We start from the raw sequence: 27,854 nt of genomic DNA, 5'->3' as shown, positions 1-27,854 counted from the left end.
TATTCTAAAGGGTAAGGAAAATGTAATAATACAATTTTATTCATCTAGACATACATTTATGTTTGCATGCATATGTGCATTATGTTATTAAAATTTATATATATATATATATATATATATATATATATATATATATATATATATATATATACACACATTTGGGGGGCATTCTAATAGGCCCCCCAAATTAATTAAGTGTTCTTGCATTTATAATTATTGCCCATATGTCATTGAAAATATTCATGGATTCTTACTTTACACTTTACACACAATCTGGTGTGTGGTTTCAAGCAATATCTGCTTGTCTTTACGAGCTCTGGTACTTAATATTCTAACGAGACAATCAGCACTGTTTTGAATGGGTTCTAGCTACGGTTTTCCTAGATTAATGTGATATGGTTGAAGTAGCCCAGAATTAAGTACTTCTTAACAAAAAGAAGTAACATAAAACCCTGACAAAAGCCCCATCCAACAGTTTTCCCTTTTTGCTCACCACATAAATAGTAAATAGTCGTAAATAGTAGATTGTATTGTGCAACACAAAATTCATCTTGTCATGTCATGTTTTGGCAGAGCACTTCTACTCCTTGAAAAAAAAAACTCATGATGAAGTGTATGGGGAAGGGGAAAAAAGCAGTGGCTAATCGCACAATCGCTCCTCCACAGCCGCCAGTCACAGGCACTCCTGTTTCCTTGACAACATGACGTGGATTTAGTTTAATCCAAAGGCCACTGTAGTAACGGCTGGACTGTGGTAGATGGGTGCCACAAGCCAGACGCCCCTCGGCCAGTCTCCCGAGAGTCATTCCACAGCCATGCACTTGCCTCAGCACCAGACAGGGGAGTCTGTTCTAATGGAGGAAGGCAACATTAACCCATCTTTTAAGGTAAGTCTTAAGATACTGACTGTAAATATTTTACTTCCTGTATGGGGTGTCCCGTGACAAAACTTTAATGATATTCTCAAAAGAAAAGAAAAAAACACCTGTGTAATTCTTCAGGGGTTGAGTGCTTGGTCTCTAGAATTTTTTATGCGTTTTTGAATTACGTAAGATTTTTAATCAGTCCATTCCATAGTTTTTACTACAGTCACAAGATGTTCTTGAAAAACGCTGATTCTTCAGGCTAAGGATCAATTCAGTCACGATTGAAACTCAAGCCGAGTTTAAGCCAGTATGGAATTTCATTAGTTGGAACCATATTTCTGTGTTGATGGAACAACACAATGGGAAGTATTGTTTTTATCATGAGATTGAAAATACGAAAAACCTGAGAGGGTAATGGAATGTTTGTGGAAAGAAAAATGGTTTTGGAAACATGTTCACTGTACCCAGGGATTATGAAATTAGGATATCACTATTATAAGGGTATTATAGGCCAATAGGCTATTATAGAGATACAAATATATATAAATGTAAGATGATCTTATGCAACTACTGAACCATGGGAGTCATTGTTAAGAATGCCTGACATAGCAAATGTTTTTTTTTCTTTCTTTTAGACACACTTCATGTGTCTGACCCATTTAATAGTTCCCAACGTTCAATGTGTTAAGAGAAACTATTTTAAAATGCTTAATTATTCACACATTCCACATCAGTCATTCCTGAAATAAAACATACAGAATCTAACAGTGAAAGTTTGGCTGGGAGTTACTTATTGACACTCTTTTATCCAACGGCAGATCCATTATCATTTTCATAACATGCTTTTATCCCATCCATTAAAGGGGCAAAACAACTGCACTGCATCTTTTTTGTCATCTTAGGTTTTTTGCACAATATGTTTTGCACGACTCATGAGAACAGTGTTTTTTTGGGCTATATGTTTGGCATCAACCAGTTAGAACAGTGAAATGAAACACAAGCAATCTATTGAGTTAAATGTGCTTTAATAGGATAAATACCTAAACTGTACATTCAAAATGGTTCAACAAGCAAGAGTAATGACAGTGCTAATAATTAAAGCCTTTTTCATTATGCTTTGTCTTTTTTATTTCTTAATCTATTGATATGCTTTGTCTTTTAAAACCAACAGGGAGATTATTTCTTCTTTTTTCCATGCTTGATCTTATTGAGTTTGAATGTTGCTAATGTCAAAAACAAATGTGAAAGCCAACTGAAAGATTAAGTTTTTGGCAGTTTGGCAGCACTAAGCCTATGTACGTACATTTTTCTGCTGAAATACACAGCTGTAGAAAGCAGGGATCTGAACTCTGCCTCAGATGTGCAATGGAGGAAAGCCTTGTAAATCTTTGTGGAAGGGAAAAGTTACTAAACAGCTAAATGATTTATACTGATGGACTCTTTAGTCTCTACGGGCACATGTGTTCAATTAAGACTGAACCTCAATCTGGAGTAGGACAGGGCATGGTTACTATGTTTCTTTTTTTCAAACAATGGTAGTGTTTCCCATGCATCATAAGTCTAATGATGAAATTATCCTTTTGGATTATTCTGTGTTGCTTTTTAAAAAGATGAAGGCCCAGACCCAGGTAATTTACTCGATAGGGCTTCAATGAGTCAGGTGAATATAATTCTTGGGCTGAACTTTTTATTCTGTAACTCCATGACTTCTAAGGTATTCAACTGCAGTGGCTGTTCCATCTGGTGTTAACAACCATGGGTTCCCTTAAACAGTTGTCCAAGGATGTAAGAATGAAGATGGTTCATTTTCACCAAGAAAAAATTCTCTCAACGTTTGCAAAAAGCTGCAAAAAAGAGTAGCAAACACAGGTCTAGCATCTAGCTATTCACAGAACAACAATACAACATACTTTAAACTACATAGACCTACATAGCAGAGTTGCCAGAAAGAAGCCTTTCCTAGGATCGCAACACAAAATTAAGTGTCTGAAGTATGGAAAAGGAAACATTGAAAAGTCTGAAGCCTTTTGGAACTATGTGCTTTGGACTAACAAAACCAAGATGTAACTTTTTGGCCACCACAAGGTATATTTGGATAAGAAAGGGTAAAGCCTTTGTAGGGAAAAACACCTTGCCAACTGTTGAGCATTGTGGTGGATCCATTATGCTTTGGGGTTGTGTGGCAGCTGGGGGCACAGGAAATATTGTGCGAGTGGAAGGTCGAATGGAGTCCACCAAATGTCAAGAAATTCTAGAGGCTAATGTTTGAAGGTCAGTCCAGACATTGAAGTTGACGAGAGGTTGGGTATTCCAGCAAGGCAATGATCCAAAACATACCTCGGAATCAACCATGAAGTACTTCCAGCAGAGACTGATGAAGGTTTTGGAATGGCCAGCACAGTCCCCAGACTTGAATATTATTGAAAATCTGTGGAGAGATCTCGGACATGCCATACATTCAAGGAGGCTGAAGAATATTTCTGAGCTAGAGGTGTTTTGCCAGGAAGAATGGGGAAAAATTCCAAAAGAGAGAATCAAATAGATGGCTACAGGAAGCGTTTGCAATCTTGTTATAGTTGCCCGAGAAGGAGTACAAAGCACTTTGACAGGGTTCCCAAACTGTTGCACAGGGCCTTATTATTATTATTTAAAAAAAGAAGTAATCTTGCTTTAAAATTTGAAGAAACATGAAATGTTTGACTTAGCACCATTTAGAGCTTCTATTTACATAGATATTAACTGTAAAAAGCTTTTTGGCCAGGGTTGCCCACCACTGTAATTGCCATATGGAACAGACATGGAAGTTATTCCTCAATTAATTAACTCACAAAATGAATGGAAAGAAGTGTAGGCTATATGTTAATTAATACCAATTTTGAGATTGTCTAGATAATTTAGCTTTTTGTTAACTGATAAAATACAAAAAAGGAATGCCAATATATTTTTCAGTGATGGAGCATGTATATGTGTATACACGTTCACAATAAATATAACTTAGGCTGTAGAGTATTTGAAGGACTTGAAATTAAAAGGTTGAAAGAAAATGCCCACAGTGATTTTGGTTCATTTGAAAGTGCATGGACGCATTGCAAGCGGTGCACAGTAGATGGCAGCAAGGGCACACAAAAAGCAGAATTTAAAGCATTGGTCACAGGGGTAGCACGGGATTGATTGTGAATAGATTTTTAGAACATGCTTGCACATTGGCTGGTGCCGCAGATGTAATGAAGCAGCATACAGTGCTGTTGTGGGCAGCCTCATGAATGCAGTGGTCATGGTATGGGTTTTCTCATGAACTCATGAAACTCATGTTTCTTCCTGATTTTACACAGCCTCTTCATGGGACACAAGAGTCTCAGTCACTGTGCCTCTTTCTTTCCCCCTCCATTTTGTCCTGTTCTCTTTTTCCTTTGAAAATCAAGAAATCACAACATTTCTGAAACACACACTACAGCAGTGGTCACCAACCCTGCGCCTGGAGATGTACCATTCCACTGATTTTCACTCCAACCCTAACAAAGCGCGCCTCATTCACCAGCTTCAGATCTCATTGCGCTAGGGTTCCAGTGAAAACCTTCAGGATGGTAGATCTCCAGAAACAGGGTTGGAGACCTCTGCACCACAGTATGCGTCAGATTTCCTGTGACCATCCCTGGGTCAAGATGTTTAGATATTTCTGAAACTATCTCTCGGAGGATCTAACGTATGTTAGTCACACTGTAGAATTAAGGAGGCAAGTTGTGACACGGCAAGTGCGCTGAGAAGTGCACTGATTCAGAGGAAACAAGCTGCGACAGTTATGCATGTGACACAAAACTCTTTGATCTTGAAATGATTTGTACTGTAAAAGTGTGTGGCCTGGGAAAAAAGCAAATGCTTATATCATAGTGAAGTGTCAAGTGAAAGGGCCTCTGGGTGAGTTCAGGCCTGCTTAGTCAATTGTATGTAACCATGCAAGGAAGCACACAAATGTGACAGTTACTGTAGACTTTTCGCACAGTGCCTTCCAGTGTTGGTGTTATTCGCATTGCATAAAGTTGCATTCCTTTATTGTCTGTGGTCTCCTCTGCATTGCAGGGATCATAAGCTTTATTTGAGATCTGTGACACTGCCTGTCATATTCTGAACTACTTGGTTGAGAAAGTATTTGTGAACTAAACCTTAGAACCCATGGCATATACGCTTGAGTGCTTGTACGTAGAATGGGTACGTAAGCGCGGCTCTCATAAAGGAATAGTTGCAGGCGAGGTTTGGCTTAGGCGTTGAGTGACAGAGGCAGCTGCTGCCCCCAGGGCGTTCATCTGAACTGCATCACAGGGCACTGCGGCACCCCAGGACGGCCCAGGGAGACCTCCAGGGCAACTTCTCACCAGTGTGCTCATTCCTCCCCTGCGTACAGTAGCCTTAGCTTCATACCTTGTATTTATGAGTTTCAGCGAAAGTTGCCATTCACTTTTTTTTTTCAACCCAGCAGCCTTACATTTGTGTGTGTGTGTGTGTGTGTGTGTGTGTGAGTGTGTGTGGATATGCTTTTGCATGCATGAACATGTACAGTGGTGTGAAAAAGTGTTTGCCCCCTTCCTGATTTCTTATTTTTTTGCATGTTTGTCACACTTAAATGTTTCAGATCATCAAACAAATTTAAATATTAGTCAAAGACAACACAAGTAAACACAAAATGCAGTTTTTAAATGAAGGTTTTTATTATTAAGGGAGAAAAAAAATCCAAACCTACATGGCCCTGTGTGAAAAACTGATTGCCCCCCCTGTTAAAACATAACTTAACTGTGGTTTATCAAACCTGAGTTCAATTTCTCTAGCCACACCCAGGCCTGATTACTGCCACACCTGTTCTCAATCAAGAAATCACTTAAATAGGACCTGCCTGACAAAGTGAAGTAGACCAAATGATCCTCAAAAGCTAGACATCATGCCGAGATCTAAAGAAATTCAGGAACAAATGAGAAAGAAAGTAATTGAGATCTATCAGTCTGGAAAAGGTTATAAAGCCATTTCTAAAGCTTTGGGACTCCAGCGAACCACAGTGAGAGCCATTATCCACAAATGGCAAAAACATGGAACAGTGGTAAAACTTCCCAGGAGTGGCCGGCCGACCAAAATTACCCCAAGAGCGACGACTCATCCAAGAGGTCACAAAAGACCCCAAGAACAAAATCCAAAGAACTGCAGGCCTCACTTGCCTCAGTTAAGGTCAGTGTTCATGACTCCACCATAAGAAAGAGACTGGGCAAAAATGGCCTGGATGGCAGAGTTCCAAGACGAAAACCACTGCTGAGCAAAAAGAACATTAAGGCTCGTCTCAATTTTGCCAGAAAACATCTTGATGATCCCCAAGACTTTTGGGAAAATACTCTGTGGTCTGACGAGACAAAAGTTGAACTTTTTGGAAGGTGTGTGTCCCATTACATCTAGAGTAAAAGTAACACCGCATTTCAGAAAAAGAACATCATACCAACAGTAAAATATGGTGGTGGTAGTGTAATGGTCTGGGGCTGTTTTGCTGCTTCAGGACCTGGAAGACTTGCTGTGATAGATGGAACCATGAATTCTGCTGTCTACCAAAAAATCCTGAAGGAGAATGTCCGGCCATCTGTTAGTGACCTCAAGCTGAAACGAACTTGGGTTCTGCAGCAGGACAATGATCCAAAACACACCAGCAAGTCCACCTCTAAATGGCTGAAGAAAAACAAAATGAAGACTTTGGAGTGGCCTAGTCAAAGTCCTGACCTGAATCCTATTGAGATGCTGTGGCATCATGCTTAAAAAGGCGGTTCATGCTCGAAAATCCTCCAATGTGGCTGAATTACAACAATTCTGCAAAGATGAGTGGGCCAAAATTCCTCCACAGCGCTGTAAGAGACTCATTGCAAGTTATCGCAAACGCTTGATTGCAGTTTTTGCTGCTAAGGGTGGCCCAACCAGTTATTAGGTTTAGGGGGCAATCAGTTTTTCACACAGGGCCATGTAGGTTTGGATTTTTTTTTCTCCCTTAATAATAAAAACCTTCATTTAAAAACTGCATTTTGTGTTTACTTGTGTTGTCTTTGACTAATATTTAAATTTGTTTGATGATCTGAAACATTTAAGTGTGACAAACATGCAAAAAAAATAAGAAATCAGGAAGGGGGCAAACACTTTTTCACACCACTGTATGTGCGTACTGTAATAAACTTTGAATTCAGTGGAGCACAATGGCCCAATTGCAACCATACCAAAGAGAGTTGTGTGGGCCATGCATTTCACAGGAAAGCTGTGTCTCATTCAAACTTGGTGCCAATAGTTGAGTAATGTGTGTGAGATGTCTCATGGAATGAAAATGTCTGTGAAAGATGAGCTGCAACGATTTTTCAATGCAGAACTCGCTAGGAGTTTAATTGTTGTGTCTGCATGGAGAACATTCAGTGAGCACCTTATTAGGTATGTATTAGACTTATTTTTTAGGCTTATTTAGTCTTCTGCTGCTGTAGCCTAGGTTTGATGTGTTGTGTGGTGTTCAGGGATGCTCTTCTGCATACCACTGTTGTTATCCATGGTTATTTGTGATACTGTCAGCCTTGACGAGTTTGGCCCTCATCTCATTAACAAGTGTTTTTGCCCACTCTCATTAACAAGTGTTTTTGCCCGCTCACTTGATGATTTTAGTTTTTTGCACCATTCTCTGCAAACTCCCAGGAGATCAGCAGTTTCTGAGATACTCAATCCACCCTGTTTGGCACCAACAATCATTCCACGGTCAAAGTCACATTTCTTCCCCATTCTGACATTTGGTATGAAAAACATCTGAACCTCTTGACCAAATTTGCATGCTTTTATGCATGTTGTTGCTGCCACATGATTTCATATTTGCGGTAACATCCTGGTGTATAGGTCTACCTAATAAACTGATCACTGAGTGTAGAGTTATAGTTATGATTTTGGCTACATTTATTGTTGCAGTGGGAACATTTGCATTCTGCTTGCATGAGATAAATGTATTGCTTATATCATTGTAATTATCATTATAATTATTCTGCTGGGTAGGACGATGCATTTATTCTATACTATTAGCACTTAGAGTTTTCTCAAAGGTGAACTGTGCAGCAAAGAACAATCTTTTCATGGTTGGACCATTGCCAATATTTAATGATTCATATGGGCTTTCCACAGCATGACAGACCGGGACTGTCAGCATTGTTTTCTAATGAGAGAAAAAGCAGTTACTTTTCTCAGGCCCGAACAGAGAGGCCATTTGTCATAATGAAATCGTAAATAAAGATAAAGCTCTATAAAAAAGGATCATTAATTCATAACTCCACAAATACCCACTTGTAACTTACAATCTCTTTCGACATTTATGCTACTGTACCTCAATCATCAAAGAGTAAAATTGAGCTTTTGCTTAACAATATTTACCTGTAAAAATAATTGCTCCTAAAGCTTATTGTGAGCCTTTATAGTGAAGTCACATTCATATTAGTCAAATAGATTATATATTATGAACAAATAAAGTTGCATTGCTATTTTGTCCAAAAGCAGACACCTTAAATGCCTGTACATTATGGATGAGTGCTCATCACATATGAATCATTGCACATTGCAAGTAACTTGTTTAGCTGTGCCTAACATTAAGGCAGACAAAGCATAGCAATTAATGCGAGTAGCATGACTAAATGTTGGTGTTTTATGAATGAGTGGGGGTATATGAAAGAATGTTCTATACTTTCTATATAAGGATTGTTGTATTTTTCACAGTGCAGTGGCATTCCGGGAAATACTGGCACTACCATTCCATTAGTTCAGAGGCATTGTGAACTGAATCTACAGTCTAATTCTAATAGTCTAATAGTACTCTAAGTCTAGTAGTACTCTCACAGAATTAAATTTGTCATTCCTGGTGCAAGGTCCCCCATTGTGACATTGACTTCCATGAAAGGTGGTGTACACATGCCATGCAGCTCATTGCTATTAACATTGCAGGACTTGGATGGTGGTGACCGGTCAGAGAAGATTGTCATTGATGAAAGTCCTGCAGACAGCATCGACGGGAGTCTGGAGAAGAAGGGCTGTTCTGACCTTGTCTATTCCATAAACGACAGACCACCATGGTATCTCTGCATACTACTCGGCTTTCAGGTACTGTGCCCTGTATTTCTCATTATTATTGTTATTTTCGTACTACTACTAGGCAGTGGAACCACTGCAAGAGAAACCAGAATGAGAATTAGCAATATCCCATTATTATACGGTACATACTATACATTGCATCGTAATGAAAACAGTGGCTCTTGTCGAAGGGCTGAACCCAAGTGGGTATGGGCTTGGTTAGTACTTGCATGGGAGACCTCTGGGTTGCTGTTGGAAGTGGTGTTGGTGGGCCAGTAGGGGGCTGTAATAGATGCCAGCTTTTGGACGAGACGTTAAACCAAGGCCACTGTGGTCATTAAAGGTCATTAAAGATCCCTTACTCTCTATCTATCTATCTATCTATCTATCTATCTATTTTCTTGCATTAAAACACATACTTTAATGCTTGAACACATTGATACATTTATGAAATAACAGTGCTAGAAGCAGTTTGTGTTGAGCTGGGTGGTTAGAAACTTTACAAACATTACAAACATTTCACAAAGTTTGTACCACACAATTCTGCTGTACTACAATAACAACTACTACGTAGTAGCAGCTGCTATTATTAATATTAATGTGAAAATGAACATGATAATGTACAGTGATCCAGTCAATTGTTTCAAAATAAGCCCTGAGAGAGTCACCATGAATATAAGAAAAGTCATCCCATATTTATAATTTGTGTTAATATCAGTTATGTATGTTATGTAAGTTATGTAGGAATATGTATGGAATTATAGAGACCACAAGAGAATAATTTTCATCATACTATTTGGTTGGATATAATCAAGCATGAAACAGCAGTCATTGACTAAGAAATAATTATTTGTCAATCAGACTTGAGTATTCAACAAAGCCATGGTACACAAATAGAATAATAACCAGAAGTTGGTTCACCCTCCATCTTCTTTGATTGTGGTCTGGACCATGCATATGCAGTGTTCTGGGATGTCTGAAAGGTGACTGAAAACTGAAAAGGAGCCAGGGCTTCTGCCAGTGTCCTGCAGGGAGATAAGCCTGGTGCAAACTTGGTGTCATTGCCTGCACAGATTGAGATGTTCGGAGGGCTCTTCCAGTAAGCCGTACAAGTTCACCACCCACATATGAACCTCAAAAACATCAAAAGGCCCACGGGCCCATTGGGAGTACTAAGCAAAGCCAACGATGGACCTGTTTCCTGGAGGAGCATTGGTTCTGCACCCCGGAGGGTCCTTCACTGTGTCTGGATTGATCTGGAAAAGAGGAGAGCTTGACAGCTTGATTTCCAAAATCCCTTTGGAATCAACACAGTCCATTCCAGTGCTGTACTATACTGTATGTCAGAACAGACTTTATTACCTGTGAAAACCCTTGAAAGGCTTGTGTAAAACCAGTTCTGACTAAAGCATGCAACTTTTCAGGGTAGTTATTGCCCTTGCAGCTTGAAAGAAGATGTCCAACTCAGATTGTGTAACATCTCGGCTTTCTGAACTCAAGATGCAAGTACTTGAAATGTGAGTGGAAAGGACCTTACTAAACAACAACTACCAACAACTAGATCCTGCATACCTCCTCCTATTTCTTTATTAGAATCTGCGTCAGCTTATGTACAAAATCAACCATCAGCCTCATTAATTGACTTGAATGTATTTTATAAAATGCAAAAGTGTAATGTCCATATGGTCACTAATATCTTGCTCCTAATTTTGTTCTGCTTTCAGCATTACATCTTGGCTTTTGGTGGCATTATTGCCATACCACTCATACTGGCTGAACCTATATGCATAAAGGACGACAATTCAGCCAAAAGCCAGCTCATCTCCACCATATTCTTCGTCTCTGGTTTGTGTACACTGCTTCAGACAACCATCGGAACAAGGTAGTGCATCGCATAAAATCCAAAATCAATGCAGGACACAACTACACCTGACAAACTGGGGTTGGGTTGGAAGGCACAGCAGCAGTTGTAAAACTGAGGTTGAAATGCACATCTTTTCCTTTAACACTGGGATTAGAAAACACATAGCAGCTGTAAATCTGAAATTTCCCCTTTCACATTACAGCTTCACCTGTAAAACTGGTGAGGCTGATTAAAAAACATAGCTACACTCGTAAAATAATGCAAAAGTAGGATTAGAAAAGCAGGATTAGAACACAGGTACAGTACACCTAAAAATCTTGGAGAAGTTCAATGCAACTATGTACCAACTCCAGATATTATCACCTGGTCTGTGTGCCATAGGTTGCCCATTCTGCAGGGAGGAACATTCAGCTATATTACCCCCACCCTGGCCATCCTTGCCCTGCCAAAATGGAGGTGCCCAGACCCCACAGACCCATCACGATCCAATACAACAGAAATTTCTCACGAAGATCATGACGAAGTCTGGAAATCCCGTATGCGAGAGGTGGGACGATGATAAACTATTATTTCATTGCATGTTTTAAATTTTGTGGTTCACAAGGTCTTAGGAAAAGCCTAAGGAACTGAAAGTGATGGAATTTAGGATGCTTTTGACATAAATCTCTAGCTAAGTTAAAACATTTTTCATACTAAAACATTGAAAAAAGACAAATTCCTCTGTCAACAACCTATAGTTGTCACCAGGCCAGGATTACAGAGTACTTCAAGCATTACAAACTGCCTCTCACCTGCTGTCAATAATGTATTTTATCTCCGGTGTTTATTCAACATGAGTGAATGCCACTGACAGGTTTATTCTGATTTTTATTCATACACTTCTTAGAAAGGTGAGGCCTCTAATGTCACTTCTGAAGAAGGATATGGTGTTGCTTTTGTAAAGCTGCCAAGCCGTCCCAAACAGAAGAAAGCTGGAATGAACATACAATATTTTGTGTTTTATTTGACCTGGTACAGATTCAGGGGGCAATTCTTGTGGCCTCCTTACTCCAGCTGTTCCTGGGCCTCTCAGGACTGGTTGGACTGGTGCTGAAGTTTATCGGACCCCTGGCCATTGCTCCCACAATAAACCTGATTGGACTATCCCTCTTCATCGAAGCTGGGAAGAAGTGTGGAGGCCACTGGGGCATTGCCTCCCTGTGAGTACATAACCAGCTCAGTGGGAGCTTGGGTTGTCATAGTGATTTGGGGGTGAGGCTTCATGGAACCTATAGGTAAAGCAGTTTGCTGTCAGTCTCTGATTCTAATGAACAAATAAAAAAATGTCTCTCATTGATATAAGATTATACCCCCCCCCCCCCATTTCGGGGCTCATAAAGCCTTACTTTTCAATGACCAAATTATGTTGTTTTGGTAGTATTACTCTAAGCAATGAGAAAAAAATTGCATAATGCCATGACAATGAAGTAGGCTAGTGTTCTATAAGGTTAGTAAAATTGGTCTTGAAATCTGAAATAGTGTTAGATTTTGGGTGGGGCTCTACTGTTGCACTTTTGAACTTTGAAGGTAAGCAGTCAGTATCCACCTGTATAAACAGACATTTTGTAAAGTGTAAGGTGTTCAAATCAACCCATTTAAGCTTGTCCTCCGACCATGTAATGACTGCTGAAGGTTAAATGGTTTACAAGATTAGCTTCTTGGTTATTTGATTGCACTTTATATGACAGTTACTGTTTGACTATGACCATGATTATGACATGAAATAAATTAAATTGAAAGCAGAATTGAATTTTCTAAAGTTCCGAATAAACTTCATTCCAAATGTGTTTGGTTGTATAATTGTAATTGTATAATGAAGACCTGAGGCTGGAATAAAGTTTATTCAGAACTTTAGAAAATTCAATTCTGCTTTCAATTTAATTTATTTCATGTCATAATCATGGTCATAGTCAAACAGTAACTGTCATATAAAGTGCAATCAAATAACCAAGAAGCTAATCTTGTAAACTTGTAAAATAGCCAATCAGAAACAAAATCCGTATTGTGACATTGGCAAAGCAACAAGTTTTGCACTCTAGTGGATGAACACCGATGGAAAGCGAAAGTTGATGCTTGCCTTGCCTGTAGCCATCAGTGTGGCATGATCCTTAGTAGATGTAATATTATGAACCTGTGGATCCTTATTCATGTTAAATGTAGTAGCCTACTTTCTGCTTAGCCTACTCTTTAGCAACAGTCGTTAAAACACACAGGCAGTCCCAACAGAAACAGAATCGAAAATCAAAATCCGAATAGCCAAAGAGGGTCCAAATACAGCGGGTCAAAACAGCGGGTAATCAAAAAGGCAGTGGTCGAATGGGTCATAACAGAAGTCAGACAGAAAAATTAAGCTGGAAAATATGACGTATGCTCATGCCAATCTGGCCACGAACTGAACGAACAGAAGGGTTTAAATACACAACTTAACTAGAATCAATGACAGGAGACAGGAAGGAAGTACATACGGGGAGGTGGAGACTTGAAATGGGACACGGACAAAACAAATGAAATTAATGAAAATTTACAGGAACTAGACTAAGGAGCACAGAGGGCACAAATAAAGAAAAATGCTAATGACTTAAACAGAAAACCAATCACAGAATGTTCTGTGCTTTAATTCATTTAAATGCATATGGCCGAATGAGTAATTAGGATCAATAAAGACAGCATGAATTGGTTGGAATGAAAACTTACACATACACATGGACCTCCATGGCAATGAGTACTGCTAGTTGTTCTGATGAAAAACCTCTGATTGATGATGGACAAGCAAAATAAGTGAGCAGTGACTCAAAATGTTGTTATGTGCAGAGAATCTAACATTTCAGATGATAAATCTGACAATTCTCTCTGCTGTGCAAAGGTATGTTGAACACAAAAACCCAAATTAATCCCCTGGTTCTGTCCTCAGCTGCCATGGCATTACTGTGCCTGGCAGGGTGTTAAAGCAGAAAGGGAGAGAGAGGATCATCTCTTAATACTTCTGCATCTTTAAGGTGACTAGATGTACTGTACCCGATTGAGCTAATGCTGCTGGCAGTCTTAAACCATCGCCAGATGGACAGGTCAATGCGGCCCTGTCCTCACTCGACATCTACAGGTGTCTAGTTCAGTGGTGTCCCTCCTCTCCAAGAGTGATATGGTGATGCCTTTTTGTAGGACAACCCGCATGTTTCTTCTGTCAAACAGCATGCGGCCTTATGTTTCACTATTTGTCCAGTGTGTTAAATGACATCAACTAATATCTTAACCATCAGTTTTGAAGCTGTAATGTTCTGTTATTAATGAAAAAGGAAGTAGCATAGTAAAAGGCACATTAATTATATTATAGGTTAAATAACCTTTGATTGATTGGATCTAATGTTACATAATTTGTGGGCCTCAGAGGTTATTTTCATTCAAGTGAAATGCCCATCTCTGATATTTGTATTAAATATAAATTATTATAAATAATAAATAAATACATTCCATTTCTTTTTTTTTAATCTGAATTATATACTGCAAACCACTCTGTGTCTTAAAATTTAAAATTTAAATTTAAAATTAGTTTCTTTTCCAACTTTAAGCAGAATAAACAAAACATTTTGATGGGTGAAAAACAGTTTAATTTGAATGAAGTGGAGTTTAAAGGACAACCTCACAGCCTCCGTTACATATGTGACTCACTGGCTGCCATGGAGTTAACCTTGCAGGTAATGATGTTAAATGGAAGTGAAAGGAGTTATCGCAGGCCATTTGACAGCTAGGTAAATGAGTGGGGTGATCACTTGTTATTTCTTATTGTTTTCTCAGGACGGTTTGCCTCATTCTTCTCTTCTCCCAGTACCTGAGCAAAGTCAACGTTCCACTGATCGCTTACAAAGACAAGAAGTGGAAGGTCTTTCAGTACCCTCTTTTCAAGCTCTTCTCTGTGAGTGCCCCTTTTGTGTGAGTCACACTCCTTTATTTCCAGCAAGCATCTGTGTGTCTGCTTTTTTCAACCCATCTGTGTCTCTCTCTCTCTCTCTCTCCTGCTGCGCCTCTCTGCCTCTCTCAGACACGCACACACACATGTATGCTCACACAAACACATGCATTCTTTTTTCTTTCTTCTTAATTCAAATTAAAAAAGCAATGCTTTATAGACTTTATACAGGCCTATGGCCAGAGCAAGGAATTCATTTAAAAGGCACTACTTTGGCTAGGTATATTCAAAGTGTAATAACCTTTGCCTCAGTTCATGCCTATGAAAAAGATCAACTTTTGAGAGAGAGATATACAGTAGCTACTTGGCATCTTTAGTCTGTGTAAGGTGATCCAGATTCGTGCAAACTTCAAATTACATTTTGGGGAAATTGGGACATTTTTCACACTTGTTTTCTAGCACAAGAGAGGAGAGGTACAAGTTGTTTATTTCTGCCTGGATAGCTTGTAATTCAATCTGATAGCATGATGATTCCGGTCATGAGCCTTTTTCATGACTAGAATCTATTCACAGAGGAACATTAAACTTCTTCAAATTCAAAGTTCATTATCTAATTCAATTTTATTTGTCTAACATTATTTGTATCATAAGATTACATCAGTTGTATTTATAGTTATTTGCAAATTCATTTCATACGTCATTTTAAGCCATCTGGCATCTAACACTGACTAAAAATGTAGGTAGAATCAGATGAAATGAATGTCATCTGATGGGCACAGTCTCAAATGCAAATGCCATCTTCCTTTAGGCCTGATAAGTACTTGGTCCTTGCAAATGCATGTCCTAAGAATGAAGAGATACTTATAAAGAGGCATGCAAAGACTGATGTAGATATGTCCAAAGTATAAGTTAGTTTGGCATGATAGAATCACCAACAGTATTGAGCAAGCTTTGCTTTTTCACCATTCATTACCACCAAAAGTCATTTGTTACTCAGCTGAACAATCATCATATTATCATCATGGGAATTTCAGTAACTCTACTTCCTTTCCATGCTGTATTAAGTTTGCTTTATTCATATATTTAGTCAAGGACTAATACCAATGCCCAAGAAAAGCAAATATGCCGGAAGGAAAAAGGAGTGTGAAGTGGTAATTAGTCATTTAGATTTTTGGTGAATTATCAGATTGCCTGCAGGCAGTAGCACTGCTCAGACTAAGCAGAATGGCCTCCGCTTCCAAAAAATGTTGAGTAGATGAAATCAGACTGGTTTGGCCAGGGAGGGTAAAGTAAGGGCAAGCACACGTCCATTCCATGCATTCACACACAGCACAGAGCTGTGGGCCGCCAAACAAAACAAACATTCTCTTGGCACACATGGTTCGAGCAGCTTGTGCTGTTGGTCTTCATGCCCACTCATTTCCACTGCTGTTTTAGGAATTACTCTAGTGTATCTTTTGCTGAGTATGCATCCAGTGAATCTAAAATATAGTATGCGTTTGGATTGTAGTTTCATAACATGACATTTTGATTGACTTGCATTACCTAAATACATTCATTAACTGGCTAATTGCTGGGAACTTGCTAGTGTATTATGCAACTTTTAAAAACTTTTGTACAAGAAAACTTTGGTACATCTGCTCATCTGCCGCCATTAACATAAAATTGAGATTTTATCACTGGTCTGCAGATAGTTACCTGCCTCTGTCTGTCTGTTAGCACAACATCTCCAAAGGTTATGAATGGATTTGCATGAAACTTTGTGGAAACTTAGTCATCATGGGCAAGGAAGAACTGATTACATTTTCACACCAATGGCCTAAAGGGGGAGCTTGGCAGTGGGCATGGATTTTTATTTACCAAACTGATTAATGTAACACCACAAAACCTTGTGGAAAGGTTAATCAGGTGCAAGAAAGAACTGATTAACTTTTCACAACAATTGGCAAAGGGGCTTGTGGCAGGGAGTTTAGCTTCGCACAAAAAGGCATGTAACTTTCGAATGGATTCACATACTGTAACACCATGAAACATTGTCCATTGAAACATTGAACATTGTGCTGGAGAACATTGAGGATGCTGGAAAAATCATTTCTGGCCACTGAACAAATTTTGTGTTGACTGGTCATGTGGGTTGCAATAACGGACTAAAATGCTTATGAGTGTCTAGAACAGGCATATCTCATGTTTGATTTGAGACACAGCCAAGAAAATGCAGGCATAACTTTTGGTGAATATTAGGCATGTCGAACTGGCACATCTTGAGAATTGCATAGTGTTATACAGGTATGTACTCTTGCAGTTTCTTATTTATTTACTCTTGAAGCCGACTAAGGAGAGAGCACTGCTCCATGCATCCATTGGCTAGTTGACCGTTCAGTTTTTGCACCTGACAACTTTGGTGCCACGCTGTTATCATGGATGGAGATTTTTTTTTAAAGGAGAGGATGGTGCAGCTGAAAGATTTCTTGAATACCTGAACAAATAAAACTATACATTTTTATATGATTATACCATGGTCTGGGTGAATACTGGATTCTGACTGGCTGAAATGTGTGTGCTAAAACGGCTTAATGCACAAGTAGTTTGCATCAAATTTACTCACTATTCTGAATACATATGCTGTCAGATAACTAACCTAACATATGTAAATTCAATCAGTCAGTTGGAAATGTGGGCTCTGATAAGATTTTGTCATTGTTATTAAGCTAGCAATACAGATAGCACTGAGTTTGCTAAGCAGTTTGATGTTTTTATATGTACAAAATTTAAACAATTTCTTAAATAAAAAGATTATACTTGGTTATATTATGGGAACAGCAAACCTGATTAATTTAATTCCAAAACATTCAGCAAAATATGTTTTTTCAGGCTAACTTGGCACATTCTGCATTGCTCTCACTGCTTTTTATAGGAGGTAGCCTAGCCTTGAAGTAGTTAGTGTCAGAAATGTTATTGCCCCCAATACTAACCTGTTAACACACAACTTGTTGTGGACTACTCATAATTTATGTGCAACACACATGCATTTTGCAGGCCTCTAACTGACAACTAACTAACTGATTATTGCTCGAAACAAACGCACCCCTGTTACTTCGGCAAGCAACCAGCTACAGTGTACACACCTCAAGACACACCTACACACTTGTTTTCTTTATTTTGTGATCGCACACACTCTGTCAGTTGGCATTGGATGCAGATCAAAAATTCATATCTGCCCCAAAAAATATTGAATGTTCAAATAAACAAATCTAGCAATCTATGGTGAGTTGGCTTGTAAGCTAGGGTTACCAACAGTCCCATTAAATACAGACTCATCCTGTCATTGGAATGTAGTTTACCTAATTAAAATGAATCAAGGATTACCTGATGAGCAGCAAGGGCAAGATAAACTAAACTAAATAGACTGGCTTTACTGTAATTTCTATCGAGTGTGTGAAATCTTGGGAGCTGAACTTAGAAATTTCTTATGATTTTGTGCTATGCAAGGCTTTTTAGATGCCCTTCATATGCGTGAGAATATGAGTCCATTTTCTGATTGGCCAATATACCAACCTTTATGGAATGAATGTGAGTTGGACCACAACTATTAGTCTTAGCAATTGTGTTTTTGATTTGTGTGAGCAACACTGCCATGCTAAACAGTAACCTTGATCATGACATTTCAGTTGACGTTAACCATAATCCACATTAACTGTTTTTTAAAGTGAAAGCACAAGATAATTTAACCAGATCATAACCAGATGATGTTATGATCTGCACATTATAACAATCCTGGGGATTCTGCATTTTCCATCATCCTGGTGTTTGTAGATTTGTAGGGGCTTTGTGTGAATGTCTAGAAAGGTTGATTTTATTGTAATTTGATTATTTGTTAGCTATTATGTTTTGGTTGGTGGTTAGCTATTTCCTATCCCAGAGATTGAGTTGGCAAATCTGTCAATTAATAGCAAAGCCTAGGCATTGCATTCATCGCCTGCTAGCCTACAACCAAACCATATTATTTTCTTTGCTTTGCCCCTGAAGCTCACAAGTCAAACTCTGACTAGTATATGTCTGTAGGAATTCAGCTGAATAGTTTAGTTGACTTCTGGGAATAACAAGGTCATCTGATATATAATCTCATATAGCCATTACCATGCTCACTTTCCTCAAATTAAACTATCAAGAATGCATTGTTTTAGATAGCAACTTACCCTACTGAAAAAAAAAAAAAAAAAACAGCTCAAGCTAGGTTTTGAAACAGCTGGTAGCTGGTTGACCAGTTCAGACCAGCTGCCAGCTTGACCTGGTTTGACCAGTTCAAGCTATGTTTTGACAAAACCGGCTTATGATCAGCTTGACCAGTATGATCAGCTTCACACCAGGGTAAAGTAACCATGTCGCCTGACAAGCACTGTCAAGTGACAGCAGACTTCAAAGCAATCCAACATTAGGTTGGGTGTAGCTCAGGAAGAAAAAGGAGAAAGTGTAGCTGCCCAGCTGGACTCTGCCTTCAGAGCAGGTGGGCTTAAGCTTGTGAAGAATGTGGAAGCCATCCTTTGCACATCACATCTTGTATTGAGTAAATTATTTGAGCAACATGTCTGAGCAGCTGTGAAATGCATCACACTTTCATTTGAACTGAAGAACACCCTTTCATGCCTCTTCACATACCCACGTTTTCCACGTGCTCATTTGATGTTCTCTGAATATCTCTTGTGCTTTTCCAAACAAACAGGCTTTATTTGGAATGTGTGGCTCCTGGCTCGTCTGCTTCCTGCTGACATATTTCAACATGTTGCCTACCAAGCCTGATGAGTATGGCTACACGGCACGGACAGACCTAAAAGTGGACGCTGTCACCAGTGCCCCCTGGTTCCACGTACCATACCCTGGTGAGCCTTTTACTTCTGTTGTTGCAGAACAAGGTATCCACTTACCTTTCTCATGTGCATAGTGATGGGAGAGTGGGCCTGACTTCATCTGTCCACAATGGGTAGATCTACCATGTGCTGTCAATCCATGAAATACTAACCAATCATGATACCTCTAAAGATACTACTACTTGCTTGTACCTGCTGTTCCTATGGCACTTTTGAATTCCTCCTGTATCCACTACAGGCCAGTGGGGTCTCCCGACTGTGAGTGTGTCTTCCGTGCTGGGTATGATGGCTGGAGTTCTAGCATCCACCATGGAGTCCATTGGTGATTACTATGCCTGCGCCCGCCTCTCTGGAGCCCCACCCCCACCAACACACGCCATCAACCGTGGAATTGCAGTAGAGGGCATTGGATGCATCCTGGCAGCTATCTGGGGCAGTGGGAATGGAACCACCTCATACAGTCAGAACATTGCCACACTTGGAATCACCAAGGTAAGCCATTGGCCCCTGTACTGCTCTCTGACTGACACTACCCTACCACCTAGAAATTCTTATCAGTGTCAACACCAGCTTGTTAATGCAAATATTTAATCAGCAAATCATGTGGCAGCAACCAAATGCATAAAAGCATGCAGATGTGGTCAAGAGGTTCTGCTGTTGTTCAGACCAAATGGCAGAATGGGAAAGAAATGTGATCTAGACTGGAATGATAGTTGGTGCCAGGCAGGGTTGTTTGAGTATCTGAGAGACTGCTGATCTCCTGTGATTTTCATGCACAACAGTCTCTAGAGTTTGCAGAGAAAGGTGAAAAAAACTAAAAACATCCAGCGAGCAGCAGTTATGCGGGCAAAAACATGTTATTAATGAGAGAGGTCAGAGGAGAAGGATCAGACTGGTCGAAGCTGACAGGAAGGAGACAGTAACCCAGATAGCCACCAAATAACACACAATGCCTCAAACATCTAAGTAGATAGGCTACAGCAACAGCAGACCAATAAGTATTAAGAAAAGTCACACCGAAGATATTGACTGCCACACCTTCAAAATGTATTTGCAATTTATTTAAATGCAAATCTTCTTAAGGGTGGAAGCACAGGTGTTGTAACATGTTTTGGAAATTTGTTTGTTTTGGGATTGTGCAATGTGTCACCAACTATTATCTCAAAACAATTCATCTGGGCATGTCACATGCTACTGGATACCAGTATCTGACAAAAGTAAATATTTTCTCAGAAAATATCAATAAAAAATATATAATTATTAAAAACATTAAACATTAAAAAATTCTTGATGAAAGATATTCACACATTTAGTACCAAAAGATTTAAATACTAGGATCATGTGTCCCACTAGCATTTTCACACTAACCAAAATGTGAAATCAGAAGGAACGGAAGAAGTAACCTTAAAGTGGCAAACCTAGATATGCCAATAGCCTGTAGAATTTCCATTGCTGAATGTCTTAAAACAAGTTATTTAAGAGAGCTTCAGCAATTCACCAATTCTCTCATTTAGAATTTTTCCCTCAGTAAAAAATGTACGAGTGGTCCAAACCTGTAAATGATAGCCTATAAGTGCAGCTCGCCTGGCACACTGAAGGTCTAACTTTTAAACTAGACATTGCAGATCAAATATTAGTCAAAATCTATTGACTGCATTGCTCATTTCTTGCCCCAAATATTTTCAGAAAAGTGCAAAAGTACAATGCATTGTTTAGGAGAAAAAAAACAACGCTTATCAAGGGTTCACCGTATTATTATGTTTTGCCAAAAACGAAGGAACTGCATCTACCCAATCAGTATCAGGTATCAGTCCCCCCTTGTTCTTGTTAATCCCATTGGCCACCTTTCTGACGGAACCCACCTACAGCACCATATATATGCTGTATTATAATGGACATATTCATTTAGGAAAGTTGTCTGTCTTATTATGTTTATTCAATCTTTTTTGTCTGATAAAAATGTCAGCAGGAAGATTTCTGGGTGAGACAAACTTGTTTCACCAATTCATTTCCAGATAATACAGCTTCCACGTGAATGTGTGCTCTACAGAACATATGTAGAAAGCAGAATGACGGAGGGCATAGAATGTAGAAAATGTGCTTCACATAGCTGAACAGCTCATGTTGTTTGTGATTTTTATGATCTGTCAGGATAAACTACAACTGGAAAGTTATTTGTGTGAAAGCATATTTGTTCAGTTAGATCTGTTTATGTAACACATAGCACCATGTATTTTCACAAGACAGTGGATCAAAATGGCTGTCTTAATGAAGACAATTCTCTTGATTCAGTCAAACACATGATTTGATTACGGACTTATAATAAAAATAATAAAAAAACGGGAATAGGCCTGAAAGCTGTGATGCCTGGGCTGGAGGTGGGAGCTTTCTACAGAGCAAATAAACTGCTCAACTGTCTTCAGCTTCAGCTATTCATAACTAAACTTTCTCATCAGCTGTTAGTTCTTATTTTCATTCTTTTTATTACTGATAATTATATTCCTGCTTTTATTATGATTATTATTATTTAATGCATATTTTATTCTGATGTATCTGTAACTGTTTTATATGATGTCAATTTTATTGTAATGTGTCACTGTTTTGTGAACCCTTTTATTGTCTCATGAAGCACTTTGAAAACTGGACATATTTTGTGACATGCTAGTGTATATTGTGGCTTGCTGAGGTGCAATGGGATGTATTGAGATTTCTTGGCGGCATGATGAGGCTAATGATTGTATGCTGAGGTGTGTTGTGATGTACTAGGAAAACCCATTTTGGGTTAAAAAAAGTTGTCTGTCCAGATGTACATTTTTTTGGGACAGTGTGTGGTCCTGCCATTTCTAATTTGTTGGCCTATTACCGTTTTACCAATTTGGATGTATTTGTATATGCTATCATATGCTATTTACTATGTATTGTGTATGATGCATGGTAAGGCATGTTGTGGCTTAATCATGTGACATGTTAGTGCAGTGTGGAATGCTAAGTTGTGCTGCTATGTTCTGAGGCTTTGGCATGCTACATTGTGTTAAGGTGTGCTGGTGCATTGTGCTGTAGAATATCTTAGATTTTGGCCCGTGGCAGAGGGACTTTCTCGTTATTTCACTAATGACTTTATTCCCTCTTAGGTTGGCAGTAGACTGGTTCTGCAGACTGCTGGTGTTCTGATGATTGTCCTGGGACTATTTGGAAAATTTGGTGCCATATTTATTACCATCCCTGACCCAGTCATCGGCGGAATGTTCCTGGTAATGTTTGGCATGATAGCAGCTGTGGGAATCTCAAACCTTCAGGTACAAGGAAACAACACTGATGCACATCTTTATATGTAATTGCTAAGATGGGTCAGAATAAGACTTGGGAGTAGGTTACAAACATGAATAACTATATTTTAATGTACACAATAAATATGATCTCATATGAAATACATATTTGTTCAGTAAATGGCAAATATTATTATTTTGTTTTGTATAATATTTTTGCTCACAATAGTTGAAATGTTACATTCTGGAACCAGTACCTAGTTAAGCTAGCATCCATTTATTCAGTAACAAGAGAAAATGAGCAGCAACAGAAAAGCATGGGAATGTACAAATCAATTTCCCCTGTCAAGCATAAAGCTCTCTCCTAGAAATGTGGAAGAAATGCGGTGGAAGAAATGTGGGAAGTCTCTCTGTGTGGTCAGTTTGCATTAGCCACACGCTGACAGAGAAGCAGGGGATAGAGCTGGCGGGGAGTCTGCGGTGCTATGGTTCGTCACAAGTGCACAAGGGCTGGGCTTGGAATGCACCCAGAGTCTTAATTCCATTCGCTGCTGGGGCTTGTGCTGTCAGTTATTTTGACACTGTACAGTGAGTCATCAAACCGCCAACAGGCCCCAGAGCAAACTAACCACCTGACACAGTTGCATTTTTGCAACCTCGATAGAGTTGTGGGATCCTGCCCCAATACACGTTTCGTTTAAGCTTATTTTTCACACCAATAGGTGTTTGTTTCTCTTGGGTTGAAAAGGATGATTCATACTCCATAGAAGCTTTTCCTTTTCTACTGTGCCCATTTTGCAAATTTACAGTAAACGGTAGACTTACCCCAAAACCACAGGCAGCTACTGTAGTGAACCTTTTTTTATGATTGATTACCCAATGTGAATTAAAAATGCAAGCAGGGTTGAAGAGGGTGTGGCTGTAAGCACTGATAGCAAGTTTTATGTCAATTAACCAAAGACTGGGTGTAACTGGGATATGAGCTCACGTCCTGTTAGGTCATTTGGCTGTAATGGATGAATGTTTTTGAAAACAAAAAATGCCCAAAAAAAGGTTTTTTGAGGGTTGGTCTGAAGATGATCTGTGCCAAGTGTGGTGAAGATTGGACAAAATATGTTGGTGTTGAAATTTTTTTTAGCAAGTCCAATATGGCAGCCACATCAATTAAGTAACAGTTTTCATGTCTCAGCTTTGGGATTTATCAAGGTATCAGCATTTTTCCACATCCTCAGGGAGGAGTCCTGAGTCCATATACCAAGTTTGGTTTCAAGACAAGCATTGCTGAGATATTCCCTCACTTCTTGTTTTGCGGCTTTGCCACCAAATTTGATTGGTGATCATCGGCGCCAAATTTGGTTAAGTTTGACCAGAATTTGTGGGCAATTACATTTTTTAAAACTGTTTCAGAAAATCCGGAATGGTAGAAAATCCGGAATGGTGGAAAATCCAATATTGACATGCATTGAACTCGGCTTGATCCAAGGAATCCAACATTACCTCATTTTTGAAAATCGGGCATATGACTCAAAACTTACATGAATAAACATACATCCAACTTTGACCCATTGCTGGCACTAGAGCGTTCGAGGTGGAGCCATGAATCTTGGTGAAACTATCATTGGACTTTCTCCATTTCTCCAAAACTATTTAGGACAGTGCGTTTTCCAGGTTGTTTGGTGTCAATAGGTCGAAAATTATGGGAGGAGTAAGTCGCCAAAAAAACCGGCAGAATAATAATTATAAACTTGAATTTCAAATAACAGTAGTGTGTTGCTTCATAATCACACAAATAAGAAAAGGTAAGAACACAGTGTGTGCTGACGCAGCTTTGCTGCTTGCCCCCAATAATAAGAAAAAAGTTGAAACACACTTTGTGCCTACGCAGCTTCACTGCTTGACCCCCAAATATTCAAAACTAAAATTCACTAAGACTACAGCAATATTGATAAGAAAAGAAGCACATGAAAGGTTTTAAGGTGCCTCTATGTTTATATTGTGTGTGACATGCTCTTATTTGCTCCTGCCCTTAATCTTTTCTTACTTTACATTACAGTATGTGGACTTGAATTCCTCGAGGAACTTGCTCATTCTTGGATTTTCAACCTTTAGCGGACTTGTTCTTCCAACGTGGTTTCACTCCAATCCAGGCATCATTGACACAGGTGGATATCATATGCACCAAAACTCATGAAAGCACAAAGCTAACAGCAGGATATACATTTTAAAACAACAAACTGATTCTTGATACAAGAATGTGCCTTAACATAACCTGTTACTATGAGGCGCTACCATGTGCTGTCAATCATTGACATGTACAGTATGTGGAAGGCTGTCCTTTTGGTTGAAATCTGTGAGTCATTTATAGAAAATTGCAGGGTGCCTCCAGTCATAATTCTTGGATGATTCAGTGAATAATTTGGGAATGGAAGGTCAGTTGCCAGGTAAGAGGTGAGTGTTAGGTCATGTATTCAGACTATGGTAGATTTATGGCTCTATTTAGTTGTTTCATTAAGTCACATAAGTGATGTTTTTAATGGTACAAATTTTCATGGTCAATGCCAGATTTTTTCAAGAATGCAAAAGTAGAAATGGCATGCCTTGGACACATAATTTCGTAGTCAAGTGTTTGCCCTATGAAGCATTTAAATAAGATTATTTCCTTGGTACTGAGTAAAATGCAGATTGTTACCATTTTTTAATGTGACTACAGAGGCAAAGTAAATTCAAAGGTGAGTATGTGGTCAAGACAAGCTGTTCCTCCCTGATCATGTGGTTCCTGAGCTGTGCCCTGATAGGCTTATCACTGGCGTGGAGGGCTGTCTGGTCTCCTGGGGACAGTTACTTACCTCCTAATCCTCTTTCGTATAGGTTCAGGTTCAGTCATGGTCCAGTTACTGTACCTCCAGTAAACACTTAAAAATATCTCTCTTATTCTTTGGTTCACACATCAATATATCCTCTTTCCCTATTACTTTCACTTATGCCAATAAGCCCAATATGTTTTGCCATTACTTTAATTTGGACAATTAACTGTTCTTCACCTTTGAAATGTTTTTTTGACAATGGACAGGGCTCCTAATAAGCGAATAAGCCTAATAAATGAAATATAAATTCACCCAGTTTCTTGGGTGGTATGTTTTAACTTTTTTCTTACTTTCCCACCCGCACAGGACTGAAAGAATTCGACCAAGTTATAGTTGTCCTCTTTACGACTCACATGTTTATAGGCGGATTCTTTGGATTTGTGTTGGATAACACTATTCCAGGTAAGCTTTAGACATTGTGGTAAGAAATTAAATTAGTATTCTGCATATTTAAAAAAGCATAATAGTATAATATTCAACTTAACTAGTTAATAATATAATTTTATTATTTGCCGTCCACTGCTAAAACATGAAAGGCACATTACTTTTTTCCTTATATTGTATCTAGAAATGTGCAAAAAGGTAGTCTAACGCCTGTCTGTGAATGGCATATTAACTAGTAAAAAACATTCATGGACCCCATGTTTGCATATTTCATTCAGGTTTGGCCACATTTCCTACACCAGGAACTTATACACACACACACACACACACACATATACACATACACACAGGTACAAACACCCACGTGCTTTTGTAGCTGTACACACAGACATGTAATTGCTCTTGCAGGTACACACTCTCATATGCACATACAGGCACCCTTGCCTATACTCTCACTAAGCACTTTATTAGGAAATTATTCATGCGATTTTATAATCAGCCATTCATGCGACAGCAGTGCAATGCATATAGTCATGCAGATAGGGGCCAGGAGCTTCAGTTAATGTTCACATCAACCATCAGAATGGATTAAAAATGTGACCTCAGTGATTTCGATCGTGGCAAGATTGTTGGTGCCAGCCGGGCTGGTTTGAGTATTTCTGTAACTGCTCATTTTTCATGCACACCAGTCTCTTAAAGTTTACTGGAGTTACTCTACAGTTTAGAATGATCTGAAAATGGAAGGTAACAGTGATGCAAATAAACACAGTGTAATGCAGAAGAGAATCTCTGAGCACACCGCATCTAACCTCTAAGTGGATAGGCTACAGCAGCAGAATTAGAATATTACAAATACCTAATAAAGTGCTCACTGAATGCCTATAGATAATATATAGAGATAGGGTCTCGGTATAAATAGTACCGCAACTGAGAATCAAGCCCCTGGCTGCACTGGTGAAAGTGACATGAAATAATTTTTTTCTTACTTTAAGCACAGCCGTCTCATGCTGTATGCATCATAGGAAATAGTTTCAACCAAAGAGGAATAATGAGGTAATATACACACATACAGCCTCTGGAGGTATAGTGTCCCTGTACAGTCTACTATGCCATTACTTGAAGTGCATTTTCTGCTTTTAACCAAAAACCCATTGATGCCTTTATGCCAGTTATTATGAAGCTGAGGGGTCATGACAATCTGAAGTATCAAAACTGCAAGTAACTAATATCCTTCATCACACACAACAACTGTCTGAGCCAATCAAAAACATACACTTGACTGAACTAGGTCCTAGAGAGTGAACTGTTCATTTAAGTCACAATGATATGGTCCTCAATAATGGGATGGTGTCATTATGAAAAAATAAATAAATATATGTTTGTTTATTACAGGAACAGCAAGAGAAAGAGGGATTAATAATTGGAGGAACAAAGTTTACCAGGATCCCACTGAATGCGATGAAGATCAATCCTGCTATGATCTACCATTTTGCACTGACTTTCTCTACAGATTCAGGTTCACTCGGTATATCCCATTCCTTCAGACATTCAGGAGGTTCGACAAGAGAACACACAACTGACGACACACTATCTTGAAAATAACTATCATTTGTATTTGACATATTTCTCTGTTCATTTCATTTCTAGGATGTACTTCTGTAAAATGGTAGCAGTGAACTTGTTTGTTTTTCACTGTTTC

The 27,854-nt window shown here is 38.9% G+C and overlaps 1 protein-coding gene across 1 annotated transcript; it reads left to right on the top strand.

Moving 5' to 3' along the window:
- Positions 1-723: 723 nt before the first annotated feature.
- Positions 724-27,854, top strand: si:dkey-106n21.1 (solute carrier family 23 member 1). The gene is made up of 12 exons (XM_061252695.1): positions 724-887; positions 8,844-8,999; positions 10,694-10,851; positions 11,215-11,380; positions 11,851-12,032; positions 14,665-14,782; positions 19,497-19,653; positions 19,880-20,133; positions 22,773-22,937; positions 24,961-25,069; positions 26,078-26,173; positions 27,548-27,854. Exons 1-12 carry the CDS (start codon positions 759-761, stop codon positions 27,733-27,735), a joined length of 1,878 nt encoding a protein of 625 aa, XP_061108679.1. The 5' UTR covers positions 724-758; the 3' UTR covers positions 27,736-27,854.

The sequence above is a fragment of the Conger conger genome, chromosome 8, assembly GCF_963514075.1.
Source record: "Conger conger chromosome 8, fConCon1.1, whole genome shotgun sequence".
NCBI classification, from domain to species: Eukaryota; Metazoa; Chordata; class Actinopteri; order Anguilliformes; family Congridae; genus Conger; species Conger conger.
The sequence above is the reverse complement of the archived record's forward strand: the minus strand, read 5'-3'. Positions and strand labels throughout refer to the sequence as shown.

What these genes read in the sequence shown, in the direction of transcription:
- si:dkey-106n21.1 (XM_061252695.1), top strand. Translation starts at nt 759, where the DNA reads ATGGGTGCCACAAGCCAGACGCCCCTCGGCCAGTCTCCCGAGAGTCAT. An exon ending in CCACACTTGGAATCACCAAG is followed by an intron (nt 20,134 to 22,772) that starts GTAAGCCATTGG and finishes ATTCCCTCTTAG; the next exon opens with GTTGGCAGTAGACTGGTTCT. An exon ending in GTTGGATAACACTATTCCAG is followed by an intron (nt 26,174 to 27,547) that starts GTAAGCTTTAGA and finishes TGTTTATTACAG; the next exon opens with GAACAGCAAGAGAAAGAGGG.